Source organism: Scyliorhinus canicula, chromosome 2 (assembly GCF_902713615.1).
Source record: "Scyliorhinus canicula chromosome 2, sScyCan1.1, whole genome shotgun sequence".
Taxonomy (NCBI): Eukaryota; Metazoa; Chordata; class Chondrichthyes; order Carcharhiniformes; family Scyliorhinidae; genus Scyliorhinus; species Scyliorhinus canicula.
Window position 1 is genome coordinate 174,204,024 of NC_052147.1, and position 25,896 is coordinate 174,229,919.

Below are 25,896 nucleotides of genomic sequence, written 5' to 3' on the forward strand. Positions count from 1 at the left end.
TCAGCCTCTGATCTCCGGGTAAGCGTTCTCCAAGGCGGTCTTCAGGACACGCAACAACGCAGAATTGCCGAGCAAAAAATTATAGCTAAGTTCCGCACGCATGAGTGCGGCCTCAACAGGGATCTTGGATTCATGTCGCATTACATCCACCCCCCACCATCAGGCCTGGACTTGCAAAACCCTACCAACTGTTCAGGCTTGAGACAATTTACACCTCTTTAACCTGTGATTATCCCTCTCCCTGGATCTGCAATGATTTGATTACATGCAAATGCCTGCATTCCAAGCATTGTCCAGCATCTCTGACTTTGTCTATATAAATGTTTCTGGAACATACCTCGCCATTCACCTGAGGAAGGAGCTGCGCTCCGAAAGCTTGTGTTTGAATCAAACCTGTTGGACTTTAACCTGGTGTTGTAAGACTTCTTACAATACAGGGTGGTTCAAGCTAACGGCATTGAATGCTGAAATCCTGAGGTCACTTTGGTGATTTTATACAATGACTTGGTCCACAGACTTGACAATAAATTTAGGTGAAAGGAAAACTAAACCAGTCTAGCAGCATTTGCATTTCAGTATAGTTCATAAAATGTGCTCTAATTACATGATCCTTATCACAGAGATTTTTAGACCTTTGTCTTTGGCTACTCTCACCCTGAAACTTCAGTACATATTTCTCCAAATGTAATTTTCTTTAATGTTTTACTTGACCTCAAACCTCCTCAATTGTAGCATGTTTTATTGTAGTATTAAGTTCTAATATGTAATAACTGGCATTGAGTCATGTCTGAGAATAATAATAATAATAATCGCTTATTGTCACAAGTAGGCTGCAGTGAAGTAACTGTGAAAAGCCCCTAGTCGCCACAATTCAGCATTACACAATGCACAATTCTGCATTACAAGCCAGCTGTTTAGCCCCCTTTGCTAAACCAGCCCCTGACATAGCTAGTTTAATTCTTCAGTCAAGCTTTTAACAGCTGTTTCATCTTTGGGTGCAAGATCAGGTTCTGCGCTACTTGGCCAGATTTATCAGAATACGATTAACTCTTTCTAGATATGATTGTTGATTCAAGGTTACATCCATTCTATTCTGATTTCTGTCTCGTGTATATACTGAAAGGCCTTGAAGCCGGACTACCATTCCGTTCTTAAATTCCAATTTACTATAACAAACTGATCTGATTCCACAGAAATCCCCCATTCAAAATCATAGACATATATCATAACGATGCCTGCAAGTTTCTCTTTGTAAACTGGTAGAACATTGCTTAATCCGGATTCAGTTGTAAACAGTCTACTAACCGAGAAATACCTAGCCTCAATGCATCATTCAATCCATAAGTAATAGGTTTAATTTCCATAGCCTCCCTTCTATCGCACTTGCTTCTTTAAGGGCAGCACGGTAGCACAGTGGAGGGCAGCACGGTGCACAGTGGTTAGCGCTGTGGCTTCACTGCACCAGGGTCCCAGGTTCGATTCCCCGCTGGGTCACTGTCTATGCGGAGTCTGCACGTTCTCCCCGTGTCTGCGTGGGTTTCCTCTGGATGATCCGGTTTCCTCCCACAGTCCAAAGACGTGCAGGTTAGGTGGATTGGACGTGCTAAATTGCCCTGAGTTTCCAAAGATTAGGAGAGGTTATTGGGTTACGGGGATAGGGTGGGAGTCAGGGCTTAAAGTGGGTCAGTGCAGACGCGATGGCCGAATGGCCTCCTGCACTGTATGTTCTATGTTCTAAGCAGATTCTCAAACAATTCTTTGCATTTTTCACTCTGACAAGTTTATAGCTTTTGTATCAATCTTCACAAATATGTGGCTAAAAGAGCTAAGAAAATATTCAAAATCACCTTTTCTTCCATGTGGGAGTCCGCTCTAACATCTTGATCACCAAGGCTTTGAATTTCGCTTCTGAGACAGCTGTGCAGAGCTGGGAAATGTCCCTGGCTTGCTACATTTGCCTCGACCAAGCGTACAGTATGAAGTTTGGTCTGTCAGCCACATTGAAGTCAGAGAACCAAGGCAAGCCTTTTAATCAGCTCACCTTCACACTTGGCAGCCCTGTGGCTGAGACTTCCTCCCAGTTGTTTTCTTAAACATCAAGCCCTCTAGTCCTCATTCCCCACACCCCCGAACAGCTCCCTAAACATGCCAACTTCTTCCCTCCACCCATCACCATGGCTCCTTGCATTTCCTATGCCAACTCATGCCTTCACCCATCCACATGGCCCCTTAAAGTCCCATGCCAATTTATGCACCCCCCCCCCCCCCCCCCCATCTACCGCCGCTTGCTCTAGTCCACTCCATGACAATTTACCCAATATCTACCACAGGGAGACCTTAGAAGCCAGACTTCCCTGTATAAAAATTTATCATGAAAGCCCACTCAATACATATAAATCCCCTCAAGTACTTGATCCTTTAAAAAAAAACTTACTTTTGTATTCATAATAAGGGTCAGCACTTTCTGAAAAGAAAATATGGAAACAAATTGCAGACGAGAGGAGGACATAGTCCATGGTCTGAACTTGCTGAACTCAAATTTTCAGCCAAGAATGACTTAATCAGTGCCTAATCATAAGTTGGGTTCCTCCAGTTTACGTTGGGCTTCAATATAACATTGCAGCAGAAATTTGCGTGCTGACCCTTGTTCTGCTATTAACCCATTCTTCCATGTTGTTTCAGACAGGGATGACCTTTATGCCACTATTAACACCTGCTTTAACCTTTAATATCATCATTACCACTCCCTTTGTCTTGTGCCCATTACATCTTTGTCATTTAATCTCGCCTGGTCGCCTACCTAACCCTATTCTTTTAGTTTTGCAGCCACACTTTCCAACCATGAAGGCTCCTAATTCTCGTCTTATTCCTAGATTGTTCTGTAGTCCTTATATTGCATGGCCTAGTCAATCTATGGTGTTAGGACACTGTTGTAAAACTGTTGTCCTCTGTGTTTTCTTTTTAATTCCTGTCCTGCTGGCTGCCTTTAATCTTCCCGTACCAGCCTCCCCGGACAGGCGCCGGAATGTGGCGACTAGGGGCTTTTCACAGTAACTTCATTGAAGCCTACTCGTGACAATAAGCGATTTTCATTTCATTTCAGTTTGCGCTGGCTGCTACCACACTGGGACGTCTGCTTAAACTACAGACTTTACGCAAACCGAAACGCCCCTGGTCTAATGGACTAGCCCAGGCTTCCCTCTTCAGTTCTGTGGCAGAGTTCATGGTGTCAGTTTGATAGATATGACAAGCAGCCAATCAATAGGTCTGCAATTCTAAGCTATCTCCTGTTTTTGCTTACCATTGGTGGAGCCATTCCGAATCTTCCAGAAGAAAGGCAGCTCATGTGAAGAGCTCTATTTTTGTCCTGAGTTCTCTGAGAAGATACAGGCAGGAAGCAGCTGAAAGACGCTTATTCTCTGCCAGGTGATTCAAAAGGCCTGTGAAGGCACTCTTATTTGGGAGGACTGTAGGCAGCAGTTGGATCTGAGAGGGGAACCTCTGGAGTGAAAGGCAAGCAATTTCTCACCAGGTCTGCAATCATCTGCCTGAATGAAGCCAAACTGAGGACGCTTCATGATGCAGCTGGCATTTCTGCACAGAGATCAGGTGAATGGAAAAGTCTATGATTTATCAGGTTTAAAGATCCAGCGATATCTCAAGCTCCATCTGGCGGGCAACGGGTAGAATTGCGCCAGCCTGAATCTCTTGTGTAAAGCTCCATCTGGTGGTTGAAGGTTAGGATTGCACCGACCTGAATCTCTTGTATAAATCAATTCCCCAGAAGGTCACATTGGGAGGAGACTGGCATCTGCAGAGGCCATGATCACAGCAACAAAGTTTCATCTCAGTCTATTTCCTTCCATTCCCATTATTAAAATGTTTCCCCTACCCCTTATCAAATACGGGATTCTCTGTCCCACACACCCGTTTTCTGGTGCGACACACCTCCGCCGGCAGCGAGAATCTCCATCCTGGAAGCTGGCCAATAGGGTTTTCCATTGTGGGCACCCCCAGACCGTTGGGAAATCTGCGGCTGTGACTGCGCTGCCGGCGAAACGGAGGATCCCGCCGACAGAGAATCCAGCCACATGCAAATGTCTTGTGTGTGTCTGAGTGGAGGGTGGGGCAGGATTTTGCGAATAGGTAGACTAGTAGACAATTGTTTCCTTATTTCCTTTCTACTCTTCATCTTTTACTCTTGAATATATAAACAGTTTGTTAATGTTTTACTTATAAATCTGGTGCCTATACCTCATTGGAGCAGTCAAGCGTTAAAGATCTTAGAAAAACATACAAATTATTGGTTAATCCACTTATATTGGGACTCCGGGGTCTGTGGAGCTGGAACTGAACACGCATTCACCCAGAGTGTAGTAACAACAGCCTCTAAGTTCCATCTCTTTTGTGGACTATTGCTAAAGAATCTCTCCCTCCCACCATCAGAGGTTCAGTTGCCAGTACATGATTATTTCTTAGTGCCAGTGGCACTTTCACATTCAGGACATGCATTGAGTTTCCTTGCTGTCCACCGTTTCACCTCATTTTGGGAGTGGAGTCTCGTGTTGTGCACTTTTAGCCAGGTGTTTCCCAGCAGCGGCGAGAACAAGACTCTCCTTCATTTTGGGGCCTTGGCGAGGAATGCCCTGCCAAGGCCACACTTGCCTATTTCCTGTAATAACAAACTCCACTCGCTTGAGACCTTCCCACCGCGGCCTCTGGGGCCCCCCCAGCTCACCCATAAGGATGCCATCGTGCACACCACTTCATAAGGGCAAGGCACCTCTGGGCCCAATCCCCAGCAAGGGTAAAATGCCATCTTGGCACTGCCAATCTGGCAGTGCCCCTGTCACCTGGCTATGCCAGGATAGAACCATCAGGGTGCCAGGCTGGCAATGCCCAGGTGACATTGGGGTGCCAAGGTACCACCTGCCAAAGCCCAACCACCCAATGACCCCCTACCATCTCACTGCTCACTTGAATATGCAAATGTGGGTGGCGCCCATTATGGGCGGTATCTAAATCGTGTCGTCTCGCGAGAACCCATTAAATCTCGCAAGGCATAGCAAGCTGGGTAAACCTTGAGAGGCTCCCGTGAGATTTACTGGCCTCATCATGGCCCGAGTCAGTTGTGGCCATTAGGTTTTGCCCATTATCTCTTGTCCGTCACCTTTAATCGATGTTTGACTTTGTGGGAGGCTTTCTCTGCTCTTCATACAATGGTCACATTCCTCCATTCACTAGATCCTTCTGGTATGTATGTTGCCCTCATGCCGACATCAGGCAGTTGTCCTTTGGGTACAATAACCCTGAACCTGTGCTTCAGTTTCACATTTTCTGTTGTCACTTGGCCCCTTAGCAGCAGTATTGTGATCCTCATAACTATCAAACATATGCGGCGGAATTCTCTGTTCCTGAGACTTAAGTGTTGACGTTGGGCAGGATTCGTGGACTTCCACGACAGCAGAATTGATGCCGCATCTGGGCCGATTCAGCGACTGTTAAGGGGGCTAGCACCAGCGCCACATGGAACACATTCGATTCCAATGAGAAACAGTGCAGGACTCGCCTGATTGACACTCGGGAGGTTGACAAGCTTCAGCCACATATACACACTTCACTCCCCACACACACACACCATCCCAGCCAACAAGATGGCACTGGTTATGCTGGAGCGCGCCCATCCCGCTGATGGGCCTGACGGGATATATCCAAGGATTCTATGGGAAGCAAGAAATGAAATTGCAGAGCCGTTGGCAATGATCTTTTCGTCCTCGCTGTCAACAGGGGTGGTACCAGAGGATTGGAGAGTGGCGAATGTCGTGCCCCTGTTCAAAAAAGGGAATAGGGATAACCCTGGAATTACAGGCCAGTTAGTCTTACTTCGGTGGTAGGCAAAGTAATGGAAAGGGTACTGAGGGATAGGATTTCTGAGCATCTGGAAAGGCATTGCTTGATTAGGGATAGTCAGCACGGATTTGTGAGGGGTAGGTCTTGCCTTACAAGTCTTATTGAATTCTTTGAGGAGGTGACCAAGCATGTGGATGAAGGTAAAGCAGTGGATGTAGTGTACATGGATTTTAGTAAGGCATTTGATAAGGTTCCCCATGGTAGGCTTATGCAGAAAGTAAGGAGGCATGGGATAGTGGGAAATTTGGCCAGTTGGATAACAAACTGGCTAACCGATAGAAGACAGAGAGTTGTGGTGGATGGCAAATATTCAGCCTGGAGCCCAGTTATCAGTGGCGTACCGCAGGGATCAGTTCTGGGTCCTCTGCTGTTTGTGATTTTCATTAACGACTTGGATGAGGGAGTTGAAGGGTGGGTCAGTAAATTTGCAGATGATACGAAGATTGGTGGAGTTGTGGATAGTGAGGAGGGCTGTTGTCGGCTTCAAAGAGACATAGATAGAATGCAGAGCTGGGCTGAGAAGTGGCAGATGGAGTTTAACCCTGACAAGTGTGAGGTTGTCCATTTTGGAAGGACAAATCTGAATGCGGAATACAGAGTTAATGGTAGGGTTCTTGGCAATGTGGAGGAGCAGAGAGATCTTGGGGTCTATGTTCATTGTTCTTTGAAAGTTGCCACTCAAGTGGATAGAGCTGTGAAGAAGGCCTATGGTGTGCTAGCGTTCATTAGCAGAGGGATTGAATTTAAGAGCCGTGAGGTGATGATGCAGCTGTACAAAACCTTGGTCAGGCCACATTTGGAGTACTGTGTGCAGTTCTGGTCACCTCATTTTAGGAAGGATGTGGAAGCTTTGGAAAAGGTGCAAAGGAGATTTACCAGGATGTTGCCTGGAATGGAGAGTAGGTCATACGAGGAAAGATTGAGGGTGCTAGGCCTTTTCTCATTAGAACGGAGAAGGATGAGGGGCGACTTGATAGAGGTTTATAAGATGATTAGGGGAATAGATAGAGTAGACAGTCAGAGACTTTTTCCCCGGGTGGAACACACCATTACAAGGGGACATAAATTTAAGATAAATGGTTGAAGATATAGAGGGGATGTCAGAGGTAGGTTCTTTACCCAGAGAGTAGTGGGGGCATGGAATGCACTGCCTGTGGTAGTAGTTGAGTCGGAAAATTTATGGACCTTCAAGCGGCTATTGGATAGGTACTTGGATTAGGGTAGAATAAGGGAGTGTAGGTTAACTTCTTAAGGGCAGCACGGTAGCATTGTGGATAGCACAATTGCTTCACAGCTCCAGGGTCCCAAGTTCGATTTCGACTTGGGTCACTGTCTGTGTGGAGTCTGCACATCCTCCCCGTGACTGCGTGGGTTTCCTCCGGGTACTCCGGTTTCCTCCCACAGTCCAAAGATGTGCAGGTTGGGTGGATTGGCCATGACAAATTGTCCAAAATTCTATGATTAACCTAGGACAAAAGTTCGGCGCAACATCGTGGGCCGAAGGGCCTGTTCTGTGCTGTATTTCTCTATCTATCTCTATGGGTCGGCTGGGGTCAGAGGGCAACTGGGGGGGACCTATACGACCTATGGCCCTAAGTTCACAGTGGGCAGTCAGCGGCGTGCATGGCTGCCTTGCAGGCCACGGCAATGGTGTTCCTTGCCCGTCCACCCCGACCCCACTGGCCACCTCCTACTTCTCCCCCCGGCCCTGGCAGAAGTCCCCCGACCAGCAGCATGACTGTCAGCAAACTATGGCGATGTAGGACACTATCCACACCCACCCCTCTCCCTTAGCAGCCATGGCGCGTGTTTCATGATTTTGAAAAGTACAAGTGAACCTCGCTCATTATAAGAATGACTACCATGTTGGAGAATCATTGTCTTCCCATCACACCTGACCACGCTACCTAGATTTTTCCACTCTTTCTGGCTGCGCGTGCGCCGTTTTTTTAGGTATGCTAAATTGTTATTATTCATTTACGGAATGTGAGCGTTGCTGGTTAGGTCAGCATTTATTGCCCATCCTGGTTGCCCTTCAGAAGGTGGCGGTGAGTTGCCTTCTTGAACCGCTGCAGTCCTTGAGATGTAGGTACACCCACTGTGCTGTTAGGGAGGGAGTTCCAGGATGTTGTCCCAGCGACAGCAAAGAAACGGTGATATATTTCCAAGTCAGGATGGTGAGTGACTTGGAGGGGAACCTCCAGGTGGTGGGGTTCCCAGGTATCTGCTGCTCTAGTCGTTCTAGATGTTAGTGGTTGTGGGTTTGGAAGGTGTTGTCTAAGGAACCTTGGTGAGTTACTGCAGGGCATTTTGTAGATGGTACACAAAGCTGCCACTGTTTATCGGTGGTGAAGTGTTTGAATTTTTGTGGAAGGGGGAGCAATCAAGCAGGCTGCTTTGTCCTGGATGGAGTCAAGCTTCTTGAGTGTTTTTGGAGCTGCACTCATCCAGGCAAGTGGAGAGTATTCCATTACACTCCTACTTGTTCCTTGTAGATGGTGGACAGGCTTTGGGGGGGGGGGGGGGGGGGGGGGGGGGTCAGGAGTTGAGTTACTCGCCCTAGGATTCCTCGTCTTTGACCTGCCCTGGTAGCCACAGTATTAATGTGGCTAGTCCAGTTCAGTTTCTGATCACTGATAACCCCCCCCAAGGATGTTGATTGTGGGGGATTCAGGGATGGTAATGCCATTGAATGTCATGGGACGGTGGTTAGATCCTCTCTTGTAGGAGATGTTCATTGTGTGGCGCGAATGTAACTTGCCACTTTTCCGCATTTGGACATGGACTGCTTCATTATCTGAGGATTCACGAATGGTGCTGAACATTGTGGAGTTATCTGACCTTATGATGGAAGGGAGGTCATTAATGAAGCAGCTGAAGATGGTTGGGCCTAGGACACTACCCTGAGGAACTCCTACAGTGATGTCCTGTAGTTGAGACCTTTGACCTCCAACGACCACAACCATCATCCTTTGTGTCAGGTATGACTCCAACCAGCGGAGAGTTTTCCACCCAATTCCCATTGACTCCAGTTTAGCTAGGACTCCTTGATGCCATACTTGGTCAAATGCTGCCTTGATGTCAAGAGCAGTCACTCTCACCTCTGGCATTCAGCTCTTTTGTCCATGTCCAAGTCAGGAGCTGAGTGACCCTGGTGGAACCCAAATTGAGCATCCGTGAGCAGGTTATTGCTGAGTAAGTGCCACTTGATAGCATTGTTGATGACTCCTTCCACCACTTTGCTGATGATGGAGAGTAGACTGATAGAGCGGTAATTGGCTGGGTTGGATTTGTCCTGTTTCTTGTGTACAGGATACACCTGGGCAACGTTCCATATTGCCGCGTAGATGCCAGTGTTGTAGTTGTACTGGAACAGCTTGGCTAGGGGTGCAGCAAGTCTGCACCACAAGTCTTCAGTACTATTACCAAGATATTGTCAGGGCCCATAGACTTAGTATCCAGTGCCTTCAGCCGTTTCTTGATAGCACGTGGAGTGAATCATAATTGCTGAAGAGTGACATCTGTGATGCTGGGGACCTCTGGAGAAGACCGAGATGGATAATCCACTTGGCACTTCTGGCTGAAGATTGTTGTGAATGCCTCAGCCTTGTCTTTTGAACATATGTGCCGGGCTCCTCCATCATTGAGGATGGGGTATTTGTGGAGCCTCCTCCTCCAGTGAGTTATTTAATTGTCCACCATCATTCACAGCTGGATGTGGCAGGACTACAGTGCTTAGATCTGATGCGTTTATTGTGGAATTGCTTTGCTCTGTCTATTACTTGCTGTTTGGCACACAAGTGGCCTCGTGTTGTCGCTTCATCAGGTTGACACCTCACTTTTTGGTATGCCTGATGTTGCTCCTGGCATGCTCTCCTGCATTTTTCATTGAACCAGGGTTGATCCCCTGCCTTGGTGGTAATGGTAGAGTGGGGGATATGCCAGGCCATGAGGTTGCAGATTGTGGTTGAATGCAGTTCTGCTGCTGCTGATGGCCCGCATTGCCTCATAGATGCTCAGTCTTGAATTGCTAGATTTGTTTGAAGTCTATCCCATTTAGCACGGTGGCAGTGCAACACAACATGATGGAGGGTATCCTCAATGTGAAGACGGGACTTTGTCTCCAGAAGGACTGTGCAGTAGTCACTTCTATCGATGCTGTCATGGACTAAAGTTTTAAAGGATTAAAGTTAATCTTGGACATTCTTATACAATGCCATAAACTTGCCAATTCTTTTGAGACTCGTGCTTTGATGAATGCCTTTATGCATTCATGTGCATAGATGTGGAACTAATCTTCATCACTTCTCGGGTCGGAGGATAATTTCATAGCACAGATATTTTGGGATTTCTCATGCAGACCAACCGAATGGACTTACCTCCAAGCACTTGAAGCAAATTCTTCGCATGGACTGCCAGGGCAGAGGTTAGTTTTCAGTTGGGTTAGTTGGCTTAGATCTTGTGGAGCATCTCATTGATCAACAAGTAATTTATTTCACAGAGCTGGTTACTGAAAGGGCATCCAGCTGCAGTGTTCATAACTACAATGTTCCTACCTTTGCACACCTCTAAATTTGTCATTGGCAAATTCCACTCCCCACCCCGCGCCCCCTCCCCCCACTCGCCCCCAGTCGAGTTCCTATCTATTTTTTCCATGATTTTATCCACAATTATTGTCTTTACCATGTATTATGTACAAAAACTGTTTTTTGTTGCCATGTATACGAAATGTAAAATTTTCTGTCCTTGCCCCACACTTTAATGAAGTAGCAGTTCTGGATTGTAAGTCATATGCTATTGGGAGACTTAAAATAGGGCCCCAATACGTTTAATGCATATTTTTCACTGATATCTTCAACAATCTTTGTGTACTTGTCATGGTAACTACCCGTGCATTCTTTAGTAGGATTTTTAATCTGTGACAAGAGGATGAACAAATTGTCAGTGTAACTTTAAGACAATTTACTGTATTTGTTTCAGACTCCTACCACCTGATGCCACTTACAATTCTTTAATATTCTGATTAGAAATGTGAACGGATGCATTAATCCCATTATTTAGTAAATTGCAAATGTATTCAGTTTCCAAAGACAGTTATGAACATAGAACATACAGTACAGTGTAGTTACCAGGACGAGTTTTGCAATTTAATTTCTTTTTTTTGTACTTTCTCAGCTGCAAAGGTACCTCACTGGGGGCTTGATTCTCCGCCGTCAGGATGTTCCTTTTTGCCGGCAGCCCAAGGGGTTTCCCGACAGCGTGAGGCTGTCCCACAATACGAACCCCATTGACCAGCTGGCGAAACAGAGCATCCGGCCGGCGTGCTGAACCAGCAATATGACGCAGTGGGATGGAAAATCCAGCTCCAGATATCATGGGCTGGATTCTCCGATCCCCGACGCTGAACCCGCGTTCGGGGACGGGGCGGAGAATCCCTGATGACGCCTACAATCGGGGAGGGGGGGGGGGGGGGGCACCGCTTTCGCGATGCTCCGCCCCCTGAAAAGCGGCGTCGCACGCCGTATCCACGGCCTCCGTACATTGGCTGAGGCCTGCCCCGCGATGCTTCGTCCCCAATTGGCTGAGTTCCCGACGACGTGGGTCTCTCATGGTTTCACCTGTTGCAAACTCAGCCTGACAGCTGCGGACGCAGTCCAGCAGTGCCACAGTGGGGGGAGAGTCGATCCACGGGCAGGGGGCACTGTGGTGGGGCAGTTTGGGGAGCGCAAGCTGGCCGAAAGAGGGGGGGGGGTACTATTTTGCGGGCGCGGGTCCTGCAGACCACCGCCGTGCGCAATGGCGGCCACGGACCCGGCAATTCTCCAGGCCGTCTCGGCAACTAGAGCCGGGTGCTCTACGCTGTCTCTGCTGGTCCCCAGCAAAACGGGGAATTGGCCGTTTTGCGCCAGATTTCCTGGCGCAAAACGCTACCGGCGTGGTCTCCACTTCGGAGAATCCCACATCTGTACTAATAAAGTGGCATCACCATTCTTTTCAGTGACTTCAATGTGTTCCTTCTTTGAACCTCAAGAAACGTTCATATTCAAGAACTTTCATATTCCTTCGCTTTTTACTACTGCGTGAATCAAAATAAAATTTAAACCAATCCTTTGCACATGTATACTCTAGATGTGCAAACAGTGTCCAACACGGTGCAATTAAATGAATCCGCAACTAATACACTCACTCCTGAAAGGAAGCTGCTCGTGACATATACAATTCCTTCAGACTGATCAATACCATCATCTTCCACTCACCTCAAAAACCCTGTTGCACCTTTTTGCCCTCATTGTGGGCAATTTACCACAATATTATTTGCAATCACATCTGAGACACCTATTAATATTCCTGGGAATCCTTGGAGTTCATTTGCCTGTAACTTGCTGTCTGCTAGCTCAGTTGGCTGGTCGACTGGTTTGTGATTCTCATAGAATATAATTTTTTTCTTATAGAATAGAATTTACAGTGCAGAAGGAGGCCATTCGGCCCATCGAGTCTGCACCGGCTCTTGGAAAGAGCACCTACCCAAGGTCAACACCGCCACCCTATCCCCAAAACCCAGTAACCCCACCCAACACTTTGGGCAATTTTGGACACTAAGGGCAATTTATCAGAGCCAATCCACCTAACCTGCACATCTTTGGACTGTGGGAGGAAACCGGAGCACCCCGGAGGAAACCCACGCACACACGGGGAGGATGTGCAGACTCCGCACAGACAGTGACCCAAGCCGGAATCGAACCTGGGACCCTGGAGCTGTGAAGCCATTGCGCTATCCACAATGCTACCGTGCTGATGTGGAACAATGGCAACAGTGTGGGTTCAATTGATGAAGGCCCCACCTTTTCAACCCTGCCCTTCACCTGAGGTGCGGTGACCATCAGGTTAAATCATCACCAATCAGCTCTCTCTCAAAGGGGAGAGCAGCCTTTGGTCATTTGGGACTATGGTGACTTTCTTTCACTTTTGCTGCAAGCCTGTCATCTTCAAAAATGTCTCCATCCACATTACTGCTGTCTGTGATTCTTTTGTGGTAATTTCATAGAATTTACAGTGCAGAAGGTGGCCATTTGGCCCATTGAGTCTGCACCGGCTCTTGGAAAGAGCACCCCACTCAAGCCCATGCCTCTTCCACCCCATCCCCTTAACCCAGTAACCCCAATTAACCTTTTGTTTTTGGACACAAAGGGCAATTTAACATGGCAATCTACCTAACCCACACATTTTTGGACTGTGGGAGGAAACCAGAGAACCTGGAGGAAACCCATGCACACACAGGGAGAATGTGACCCACAGACAGTGACCCAAGCCAGGAATCGAACCTGGGACCCTGGAGCTGTGAAGCTAACCACTATGCTACCAAGCTGCCCTAATGATGCCTATGAATCATTGATATATACCATAAATAGCAAGGGGGCCCAGTACTGAACTGCGTAAACCTATAGGAAATGCTTTTCTTATCAAAAAAACACCCACCAATCATAGCATTTGCTTTCTGGCAATGAGCTATTTTTGGATCCAAAATTGCCACTCACTGGATCACAAAGCAGGGGCGAAATTCTCCGACCCCCAGCAGGGTCGGAGAATCGCCCGGGGCCGCCGAAAATCCCGCCCCCGCCGTGGCAGAAATTCTCCGCCACCCGGGAATTGGCGGGGGCGGGAATTGCGCCACGTCGCGTTGCGAGCCCTCTGCGGCGCTTCTCCAGCCCGCGATGGGCCGAAGTCCCGCCGCTGGGAGGCCTCTCCCGCCGCTGAGGTTTGAACCACCTCTGGTGGCGGCGGGATTGGCGGCGCGAGCGGGCCCCCGGGGTCCTGGCGGGGGTGCGGGGTGATCGGACCCCGGGGGGTGCCCCCACGGTGGCCAGGCCCGCGATCGGGGCCCGCCGGTCGGTGGGCAGGCCAGTGCCGTGGGGGCACTCTTTCCCTTCCGCCGCCGCCACAGCCTCCACCATGGTGGAGGCAGAAGTGAATCCCCCAGCGCGCATGCGCCGGTGTTGCCGCTGACGTCACCACCAGCACATGCGCGAACCGGTGAAGGCCTTTCGGCCAGCCCGGGCGGCGGGCCTGAAAGGCAGCTAGTGCTGGTTTTCGCGCCAGTCGGCGTGGTGCCAACCGCTCCGGCGTGGGCCTAGCCCCCAAAGGTGCGGAGAATTCCGCACCTTTGGGGTGGCCCGACGCCGGATTGGTTGGCGCCACTCCCCTATGCCGGGACCCCCCGCCGGGTAGGGGAGAATGCCGCCCCAGGTTTTAATCTTCTGACCAGTCTTCTGTGTGAGACCTTCTGAAACCCATGTAGACTAGATCAACCCTCCCCTGTTATCGCCTGAAAGCATTAGTTGGACATCAAATCCATGATTATCCCATGATTACCCTTGATTATCCCATGTTTCTCGAAACGATGATTTATACTGTCTGTCAGAACTTTTTGCAATACTTTACCCATGACTGAGGGTAGGCTGCCTGGCCTGTAAATACTCAGGCTATCCAACAGTAGGACAACATAAAGTCTACCTTCTTCAGGACAATTCCAGTTGGCATTCACTGCCAGCTTCCAGGTCAAGACATTTCTTCATAATTTTTTTTTAATGACCCACGCTTGTACTGTTACCTCTTGAAGAAATCTAACTGTACTACATGGCCAACTTTTGTCATAAGGATTACTGTCTCTTCTAACTGCTACAGCAATAGTTAAATAGAGACTTGATCCTGGTACTATTGTGAAATACCGTCCGTATTATTGCTTGAATTAGTGAGTCTTGAAAGTTTCAACTGAGCTCTTTTGAGACTCATTTTGGCCCAATTCTCTTAATGCTTGTGGCTTTCCTTGTTAAAGCATAGCATGTTTTTTTTATCTCATCAAAAAAGATGGTGTTGGTCATTGTAAATACTTTTTTAAAATCAGCAGCTATCAATACACAGTCCTGGACAGCTGTGACTGTATATTGTCAGGATTGTCTCTCAGTTGAGAGCACAGGCATGCTGCAGGAGCTCACAAGCAAATCATGATTGTTCCAGATGTTTCTGTTTTCCACATTTTAATGATATTTTGGGCACCTTTCTGTTGCTTGTAACAAAATTACCTGAAAACGTTAATATGCTTTTTTTTTTGCCATAGAACCCTTATTTACTCAAAAGAAAATTTTCAGACACCTGTCAAAAAGTATGTATGAGCATGTACATCATTACCAATTATTTTTGTTCCAGGCACCAGCTCATTGTCTCGCAGGTCAGTGGCAGTGGGGATTACCTCAGGTAAAATTTTTAATTGCTAGCTTTGCATGATAAGTAAGCTATTTTTATGGTTGAAAAGTAAATATAGCTGTACCAAGTTGTTATTAGCTGGTGTTTAGAATTACGTCCCTCTCTGCTCTTAAGAAAAGAGTGGAATTCTCCCACCCCACCATTTGGTGGTGGATGGAATGGAGAATCTAGCGGGAGCCATAAATTTGGAAAACTGCCAATGTAAAATCAAGTTCCAATTCTCCTTAGGGCAGGTTAATAGCGGGACGGTCTTCCCTGCCGGCTGGTGGCATGAACGACATTTGCATCTCACAAATGTCCTTTAAAACAGCTGCCCAAAATCATCCCGTCAGGCCAACCAATCTTGCGTCACGCCAGCATGAAATTATGTTGGTCTAAAACCTGATTGCTGAAGAGTGCCGTGCATGAGACAGTCCTCATTGCTCAAGAGACTCCAGGGGAAGTGCAACGAAACCTTTCTGCCATACTGTTGAGCTGCTCCAAGGGTGCTATACATAACTCCGCTCCATCTCCATGCCGAGCTTGTCTTCATGGACAGCACTATGCTGCTGGACGCACAGACCCTCTTGACTGTGGGGGGAGAGGATTATAGGGATTTCCTTCCACTTGATGCCATACACCAGTGTCTATCTGGACAGGACTGTCCTGTAGGACTCATGCTCAATGATAAACTAAAACTGCACCGAGCTATTTTACTCATTTGTTGTAGTTAATTAAGTTTGTCATAAATAGGTCCAGTAAAAAATATAATTGAAATCTCTTCAGTTTTTGAGATATTGCTGCTTAATGTTAATGTGGTCCTCGCATGCCAGCTTGTCAATAACGAGACGACTGGTGTGAAATAGGATAATGTCAGATCTGAAATTCTTAGACAGTCTTTCAAGAAATCTGTACCTGAGCTAAAAAGAAAGGAATCCTCAGATATTTATACATAAATGCACGTTATTGTACTTTTCTAGTTTTATTTATATTTTAAAAACTAGCTAATGAAGTTTTGCATCTTTGATAAGAAATTGCTTTCCGATTTCCTGTACTTTGTTACTTCTTAGTCTAACAGATGAATGAAAATGACGCATCCCACAAAACATCTCATTATCATTTTTTTATAGCTGAGAAAGATCTTCCGAACGGGTGTACCTTCTTTAGATACCATGAAATATTAAATAGTGCAATTTTTGTACTTGTTTGGCTGATATCCTTGTTAACTGTGTGTGAATAGCCTGAGTTAGATGTGAATGAAGCGACTTAATGAAAAGGGGTAATATGAAATGTTTTGACTATGTATCCTATGTATGCTTTTAAGTAAATCTCCAATTATATATTTTACCTGTTCGCACTTTGGAGTATTACAGGAGGAACCTGGATTGTTGTATCACATTGCCTCATGCACACAACAAAATATTTTCTAAAACTTTACCCAAATGGCTTATTGTTTCACTTTGATGTGTAACTTCATGAAATAATTGTGTGCCATCTGCATTACTGACTTATTTCTTTAGTCACCAGCTTCTACAGCCTCTGTGTTGTATCTACAACCATCTGAGATAATATATCAACCAGTGGAAATGCCTCAGGATGGCGGATGTGCACCTCCTCCACTTCCAGTGATGGAAGCCTCTATGCCAGAGGTAAAAATACTAAATTGGTGAACCAAAAGAAAAAAAAAACAATTGTAGGTTTTTAAAAATCTGATTGAGTGTAACTTTCTTGTTTCTGCCTTCTATACAATTCTGATTGAGTTTTTCATGAACAAGTCATCTTTGTCTTAATGTTACTTTCTCTATTGGTTTTCTGCTTTCTATTTTTGCTGACTTTTATGTTCTGTTTTCTTTTCTTCTTGTCTTTCACTTCCCGTTTTAATTTTTTTGTTAGTAGAGTTTGTTCTTAATTGTGCCTGGGGAATCAATTGTACTCAAGTCCACGAAAGAAAGAGAAGCAGTGTAATTTTCACAACAAGTCTCCACCCACAATTCTGCATTGGGGTTCACTGGAGCTTCCCTCGTGAGTGTAATTGAACCTGTGCCAGTAGTAGAGTCAGCCCTGGTATTGGGTGTATAATGAGGCAGGAGGAATTGTTCTAGCCTTCTATTTGTTCCAAATTTGACTGTTCGACATTTCAGTGCAGGAGTACCTGACAATCCTTGACCGAACAGACTATCCCTGTGCCCATGCAGATCAGAGACTGTAAGCATATCAGGCTGTTGAAGAGTAGACTAAATGAATCATTTTTATTTAATGTTCCCCCAGGATAACATATCAACAGTCAAAAAGTCCTCAATCTCAGCAGCCTACAGTGCAACTTCAGGCTTGTCAATAAGGGGAGGGAAGATTAAATATGAGTGCAAGTTAGCTAGTAATAGAAAAGAAGATAGGAAGAGTTTCTTTCAATATATAAAAGGTAAGAGAGAGGCAAAAAATAGACATTGGATCACTGGAAAACATGGCTGGAGAAGTAATAATAGGAAACAAAGAAATGGCAGCCGAACTGAATAGTTACTTTGCATCAGTCTTCACGGTGGAAGACACTAGTGGGATGCCAGAGTTCCAGGCGAATCAGGGGGCAGAGGTGAGTGCAGTGGTCATCACTAAGGAGAAGGTTCTGGGGAAACTGAAAGATCTGAAGGTGGATAAGACACCTGGACCGGATGGACTACACCCCAGGGTCTGCAAAGAGAAAGCTGAGGAAATTGTGGAGAAATTGGTGGTGATCTTTCAGGAATCACTGGAGGCAGGAACGGTCCCAGAGGACTGTAAAGTGGCTAATATAACACCACTGTTTAAGAAGGGAGGGAGGCAGAAGACGGGAAATTATAGACCGGTTTGCCTGACTTTGGTCATTGGTAAGATTTTAGAGTCTTATTAAAGCTGAGATCGCGAAGTACTTGGAAGTGCATGGTAAAATAGGACTGAGTCAGCACGGTTTTGTCAAAGGGAGGTCATGTCTGATAAATCTGTTAGAGTTCTTTGAGGAGGTAACAAGGAAGTTGGATGTGATTTATTTAGATTTCCAGAAGGCCTTTGAAAAGGTGCCACATAGGAGACTGTTCAATAAGTTAAGAGCACATGTTGTTACGGGTAAAATCCTGGCATGGATAGAGAATTGTCTGCCTGGCAGAAGGCAGAGAGTGGGGATAAATGTTTTTTTCAGGATGGCAGCCGGTGACTAGTGGTGTACCTCAGGGGTCGCTGCTGGGACCACAACTCTTCACAATATACATTAATGATCAGGAAGAAGGAACTGAAGGCACTGTTTCTAAGTTTGCAGATGATACAAAGATCTGTAGAGGGACAGGTAGTATTGAGGAAGCAAGGGGGCTGCAGAAGGATTTGGACAGGCTAGAGAGTGGGCAATGAAGTGGCAGATGGAATACAGTGTGGAAAAGTGTGAGGCTATGCACTTTGGAAGGAGGAATTCAGGCTTAATTTTCTCCATACAAAGAAAGCTAGCCGTGTCTGATAGCCAGGTCTCCGTCGTCGGGGGCTTTGGGTCCCTCCAAGCTAATAGTATCCCTCTCCGGGCTACCAGGGAAGCAAAGGCTAGAACGTCTGCCTCTTTCTCCTCCTGGATTCCCAGGTCTTCTGACACCCCGAAATTTGCCACTTCTGGACTCAGCGCCACCCTTGTTTTTAACACTGTGAACCTGAAGTCCACAAACCCCTGTCAAAATCCCCTAAGCTTTGGACATGTCCAAAACATGTGGACATGGTTCGCTGGACCTCCCACACATTTTGCACACCTGTCCTCCACCCTAAAGAATCTGCTCATCTGGGCCACTGTCATGTGATCGCGGTGAACAATCTTAAATTGTATCAGGCTCAGCCTGGCACATGTTGCAGACGTGTTAACTCTAGTCAACGCGTCTGCCCATAGACCATCCTCCATCTCACCTCCCAGCTCCCCCTCCCACTTGCGCTTCAGCTCCTCGGCCTGTGTCTCCTCCGACCCCATAAGCTCCTTATAAATGTCCGAGACACTCCCTTCTCCTACCAACCCTCTGGAAACTACCATGTCCTGAATCCCCCTAAGCGGTAGGAGCAGGAAGGTTGACACCTGTTTACGAAGGAAGTCCCGCACCTGCAGATAGCTGAATTTGTTTCCCCTCGCCAACCCAAACTTTTCTTCCTACGCCCTCATACTCAGAAAGCTCCCCTCTATGAACATATCCTCCATCTCTCAATCCCCATGCTCTGCCATAACCGGAACCCCCCCGCGTCCATACTCCCCAGGGCAAACCGGTGATTATCACAGATTGGGGCCCAGACCGATGCTCCCACTGCTCCCACATCCTGTACCGACGTATTACCAGCATGATGACGACAGGTCGCGTTCCCAACATCATTACGCTCATTCCAGAGGATGCAGTTGCCACAATGATGATAAAAATCAGGAGCCCACCTGTGTTCAAATTCAATTAAAGTGGGTATTTAAGCTCGTTAATATGGCAATTGATTGGAACAATATGTAGTGTCTGCAATAAAACGCTTGCAGAGTGTGTTTTACGCCAGGAGGGTTTCCCCTTTTATTAGGATGTTTGCTCGGGCGGAGTTAAAGGATTCAGCTAAGCTGAGTTTCAGGTTAGCAGTTCAGTGCTGTACACCCTCCTCATCTGTACAGGCTGCCAATCCCCCACCCTCCGACTGGACCAAAGTGATAAATGCACACTGACCTCAGTGCGAACACCAATGCCTTTTGCATCATGCGGCCTTGGAGCTCCGGTCAAAATCACTTTCCTCCAGCACTCGTACGCTGGCACATGGTTACACATACTGAGGACATACTCGCTGTGGTGAATGAGATTCACACGGTGTTATAAGTTACCAATGTCACTCTGTTCCCATTGTATATACGTACCGATATTGTAAGTGCGGTTGCACTACCTGACCACCAGGGGGACTAGCTCTGGGAGTACTCGAGAGTTTGTACTGGGCTCCCCACCTTGGCTCCGCCCAGAACTCTTCCCCCTGGAGTTGCTGTATAAAGATCCGTGCCACAGAGCCAGCCGGCAAGTTCAGCGAAAGTTCAACGGCGAACAGGCTGGCTCTGTTGTAAGTATATTAAAGCCGCTATTCTAATCCTACAAGCACGTATCCGTAGAATTGATGGTTCCATCAAATTAATATACTTACGAAACAGTTGAAGTAAATCATGGAAGCAGCCCTCAAGCCCGGACGCCTAGAACTCGACCCGCAGGATGCAGAGGCTAAAGAAATTTTCTCCCACTGGCTGAGATGTTTTAAGGCCTACCTGGCAGAAGCCAGCACCGCTGGAACAACGGAGGAACAAAAGCTGAGCCTACTGCACACAAGGGTAAGCCACAGAATCTCCACGCAGCTAAACCCGGCCGGTTCTTACACCGCAGCGCTGGCAATATTGGACAAAATGTACGTTAGGCCCATCAACGAGGTTTATGCACGCCACGTGTTTACGGCTCACCGTCAGCAGCGACAGAAACACTAGCTGAATTCGTACGGGAACTTAACAATCTTTCCAATGACTGTAACTACCAGGCCGTTACCGCGGCCGAACATAGGGAGCTTGCTGTGCGGGATGTTTTTTTACCGTGCCTCAGATCAAACTATGTGCGCCAACGGCTGCTGGAAAAGGGGGCCCAAGACTTAGACACTACTGTGGAGGCTGCTACCACAATGGAAGTCTCCTTCCGCAGCCTCACCTCGTTTCCCGCGGACCCCGCGACCCCATCGTGGGCCCCGACCAACAACTCCCCCAGGCCTGTGCCGCACGGCCCCCCAGCTACCGTGCTGCCAAAGCCAGTTACTCTGCGCCCCAGCCAGCTACTCAGCTGCCCCAGTCTGCCATTTTTGTGGACAAAGCCAGCACCCGCGGCAGCACTGCCCAGCCCGATCCGCGACCTGCAGCAGCTGCGGGAAGAAAGGCCACTATGCCAGAGTGTGCCTCGCGAAAAGGGCCCCAGTTTCTAACTCCCTAGTAGAGAGAACAAATCGCTCCCAGTACCAGCGGGTCCGCGGGGCCCGAAACGCTACAGCCTACGCCCCGACTCCGCCCCCTCCCGCCACGTGCGATCCATGGGGGCCGCCATCTTGGCAAACCCCCACCATGCGGCCGGCCACGTGCGACTCATGGGGGCCGCCATCTTGGACACCATCTTCCTCGCCGCGATCCACGGGCCCCATCTGCATCTCCATGCTCAGATAGCTCATCAGAAGACTACGACTTCCCCGGGCACTCTTCACACGGCCCGCAACTCAGCGCAGCGCTCCTGGATCAAGCTCGCCAGAACGTACCGGCATCTACTCGACCGGACGCCCACTCGGAAGACTACGACTTCCCCGGGCACCCATCACGCGGCCCGCAACTCAACACGGTCACCCTAGATCAATCCCGCCCCAAGCACCTACGAAGTTCGATGGCGGAGGTCCAGATCAACGGGTACAGCACACCATGCCTCTTTGACTCCGGGAGCACCGAGAGCTTCATACACCCAGAGCTGGTAAGACGCTGTTCGCTTCCTATTTTTACTGTGAGCCAAACTATCGCCCTCGCTTCGGGCTCCCACTCAGTCCAAATCCAAGGACGCACCGTCGCCACGCTCACAATTCGAGGCGCTACTTATTCGAAATTTAAACTTTATGTCCTGCCCGACCTCTGCGCGCCACTCTTATTAGGCCTGGATTTCCAGTGCAACTTCAAGAGCCTCACCCTCAGCTTCAGCGGGCCCCTGCCCCCACTCACTATCTGCAGCCTAGCCATGCTGCGCATCTCCCCCCCCCCTCCTCTCTTTGCCAATCTCACTCCAGATTGCAAACCAGTAGCTACTCGCAGCAGGCGATACAGCCTACAGGATAGGGTCTTTATCCGATCGGAGCTCCGAAGGCTGCTCAGTGAGGGGATCATAGAGGCCAGTAATAGTCCCTGGAGAGCTCAGGTGGTGGTCGTCAAGACCGGGGAAAAATTTTGCATGGTCGTCGACTATAGTCAGACCATAAATCGCTTTACGCTCCTAGACACGTATCCCCTCCCCAGAATTGCAGACATGGTTAACCAGATCGCCCAATATCGGCTATTTTCCACGGTGGATCTGAAGTCTGCATACCACCAGCTCCCAATCCGCCCGGAGGACCGCCGCTACAGGGCGTTCGAGGCCGATGGCCGCCTCTTCCATTTCCTCCGGGTTCCCTTCGGCGTCACTAATGGGGTTTCGGTGTTCCAACGAGCAATGGACCGAATGGTAGACCAGTACGGGCTGCAGGCCACGTTTCCGTATCTGGACAATGTTACCATCTGCGGCTATGACCAGCAGGACCACGACGCCAACCTCCACCGTTTTCTCCAGACGGCACAGAAATTAAACCTCACTTATAACAAGGAGAAATGCGTTTTCCGCACAAACAGACTGGCCATCCTCGGCTACGTCGTGGAGAACGGAGTCCTGGGCCCAGACCCGGACCGTATGCGCCCCCTCTTAGAACTCCCCCTCCCTCATTGCCCCAAGGCCCTCAAACGGTGCTTGGGGTTCTTTTCATACTACGCCCAGTGGGTCCCTCAATATGCGGACAAAGCCCGCCCGCTCTTTAAGGCCACACGATTTCCCCTATCAGCTGAGGTGCGTCAGGCCTTCAGCTGCATCAAGGAGGACATCGCCAAAGCAGCCATGCGGGCGGTGGATGAATCCACTCCCTTTCAGGTTGAGAGCGACGCCTCAGAGGTAGCTCTAGCAGCCACTTTAAATCAGGCAGGGAGGCAGTTGCATTTTTCTCCCGTACCCTATCCGCTTCAGAACTCCGACACTCCTCAGTCGAGAAGGAAGCACAAGCCATCGTGGAGGCTGTTCGTCACTGGAGGCACTACCTCGCAGGTAGGAGGTTCACCAACGATCGGTTGCCTTTATGTTTGACAACTCGCAAAAGGGCAAAATAAAGAACGATAAAATCCTTCGGTGGAGGATCGAACTCTCCACCTATAGTTACGATATTAAATATCGACCGGGGAAGCTCAATGAGCCTTCGGATGCCCTATCCCGCGGGACATACGCTAGCGCGCAGATCAGCCGTCTGAAAGCCATCCACGATGACCTCTGCCATCCAGGGGTCACCCGGCTCGCCCACTACATCAGAGCCCGAAACCTGCCTTTCTCCAACGAGGAGGTAAAAGCGGTCACCAGGGACTGCCCGATCTGTGCAGAGTGCAAACCGCACTTCTGTAGACCAGACAGGGCCCACCTGGTCAAGGCTTTTAGGCCCTTTGAACGCCTTGCGATCGCTTTCAAAGGGCCACACCCTCCACTAACAAGAACATTTATTTCCTCAACATCATAGACGAGTTCTCCCGATTCCCTTTTGCCATTCCGTGCCCCGACATGACCTCCCACACAGTCATTAGGGCCCTGCATAGTGTCTTCACCCTGTTTGGTTTCCCCAGCTACGTGCACAGCGACCTGGGTTCGTCCTTTATGAGCGACGAACTGCGTCAGTACCTGCTCGACAAGGGCATCGCCTCGAGCAGGACTACCAGCTACAACCCCAGGGGGAACGGGCAGGTGGAGAGGGAGAACGCGACGGTCTGGAAGACCGTCCTACTGACCCTCCGGTCTAGAAAACTCCAAGTCTCCCAATGGCAAGACGTCCTCCCAGACGCGCTCCACGCAATTAGATCCCTCCTCTGTACAGCGACCAATCAATCCCCTCACGAGCGGCTCTTCATTTTTTCTAGGGGCACTCCCACGGGGGTCTCTCTTACGGCGTGGCTGAGGACACCAGGCCCAGTTCCCCTGAGAAAGCATGTCAGGGGGCACAAAACCGACCCCCTTGTTGAAAAGGTGCGCCTCCTCCATTCCAACCCACAGTACGCATTTGTGGAGTTCCCGGACGGTCGCCAGGACACAGTATTACTTCGGGACCTGGCACCCGCTGGATCCAGCCCCCCCCCCCCCCCCCCCCCCCACTGAGGAACCCCTTACCCCGTTCCCTATGCTGCCGCCCCCTCGCGCCCCCGATCCCGCAAGCTCGCCCCACCTGTTCCACGCGCCAGCACCAGCCCGCCCCCAGTCTCTGGTCGAGCCAGAGGTGTATGAAGTTTGGAGGAGACCCGCCCCGGAGTCTGCCATCGTACCCCAGCTCTCAACACCCACCCAGCCACCGCAAGAGGCTGCAACCCCGGTGCTCTGCAGATCGTAACGAACAATTCGTCGACCGGACAGACTAACTCTGTGAGCCACCACCCCCGCCGGACATGATTTTTATCACAGGGGATGAATGTGATGAATGAGATTCATACGGTGTTATAAGTTACCAATGTCACTCTGTTCCCATTGTATATACGTACCGATATTGTAAGTGCAGTTGCACTACCTGACCACCAGGGGAGTAGCTCTGGGAGTACTCGAGAGTTTGTACTGGGCTCCCCCCTTGGCTCCGCCCAGAACTCCTTCCCCTGGAGCTGCTGTATAAAGATCCGTGCCACAGAGCCAGCCGGCCAGTTCATCGAAAGTGCAACGGCGAACAGCCTGGCTCTGTTGTAAGTATATTAAAGCCGCTATTCTAATCCTACAAGCACGTGTCCGTAGAATTGATGGTTTCATCACTCGCCCTGGCTGATCTCATGAAGTCATTAAGCCTCTTATGGCATTGAGACTATATGCTGCACTAGCCCAATGCTACTGACCTCAACAGTGAACTCCTCCCAGGCTGCATGTGTTTTAGATTGATTTCCCCTCTTTCTGCTGGATGGCTTTAGTTGATCCTGTCGGTTTGAAACAGCACAAAGCAGAGCCCACAGGGAGTCATCATTAAATCAAGGCTAGTTTGGCTGTTCTCGCCTGCCTCTCCCCTCATCCCAATGGTTCGGGCATCACTGGAGGAAAACCTCTAACAACTAGACAACTCCCCTATGCTAAGATGTGGGTGTTGTTTCCAACGTGGGTCCAGAGCTGAGATTTTGAGGGCCAGACAGCGCAGATAGGCGAGGGAAGGCTCCAGATAGTGGCCTGGGAATCTTCAAGAGTCTCATCATTGGCGTCAGAGGGGAGTAAGGGGAAGAGCACTGGGCTATTCGACTGGGAGAGGCTGCACCTGATCACTGCCAGGCTATACCCTGGGATAAGCGGCTGATCCCCTGCTGGTGACTTTAAGTTCCCATTCCCCTCTTCACTAGCATCTGGCAAAATCTGGGCATCCCGACTGTGGGAGGCTGCACCTTGAGCTGTTAAACTAGGAGAGGTGGCAGTTTATTCCCCCACCAGCCCACCAAATTCTGGATACATGGGTGATGCCCCAGTGTGCTTTTGGAGTACCCACACACTTTGCCCTTCCCCTGATAAATCGGGCTGTTTGACTGAGGGAAGATGCACATTCAGCTGTTTGAGGTGGGCAGGCTGTACCTTAGTACATCCTTCCTTCTGTGCTGTTTGGTACACAGACAACAGGCATCAATGATGCCCTGTGGTTTCTTTGAACACCCCCTCTTCCAGGCTACCTTCCCCAGAGGCTAATCAACTGGTGGGATACTGCACCTGATCACCCTCCTCCCTTCAACACCTAGGGGACAGATACCATCGTGGAGACTGATCCCCTGGGCAGTCTTTGAATTACCACCCAACCACCTTTCCGCAGGATCTGGAGACATCTGGACTTTTTGACTGGGGAAGACCGCATCTGGACTCTGCCATCTTCTCCCACCTCCGCTTCCCCTGTGAACAGTGGCCTGTAGACTGATTCCCAGGAGATGCCTTTATAATGCCTCGTGAAATA

The 25,896-nt window shown here is 48.8% G+C and overlaps 1 protein-coding gene across 5 annotated transcripts in view; it reads left to right on the forward strand.

The window, feature by feature from the left end:
• LOC119961774 (protein boule-like) overlaps positions 1-25,896 on the forward strand; it is a 240,951-nt gene that overhangs the window by 169,523 nt on the left and 45,532 nt on the right. For all 5 annotated transcript variants that reach the window (XM_038789076.1, XM_038789074.1, XM_038789073.1 and 2 more), the window contains exons 8-9: positions 15,115-15,162; positions 16,671-16,799. In XM_038789076.1, coding sequence (XP_038645004.1) covers positions 15,115-15,162; positions 16,671-16,799 — 177 coding nt within the window. The remainder of the gene's footprint in view (positions 1-15,114; positions 15,163-16,670; positions 16,800-25,896) is intronic.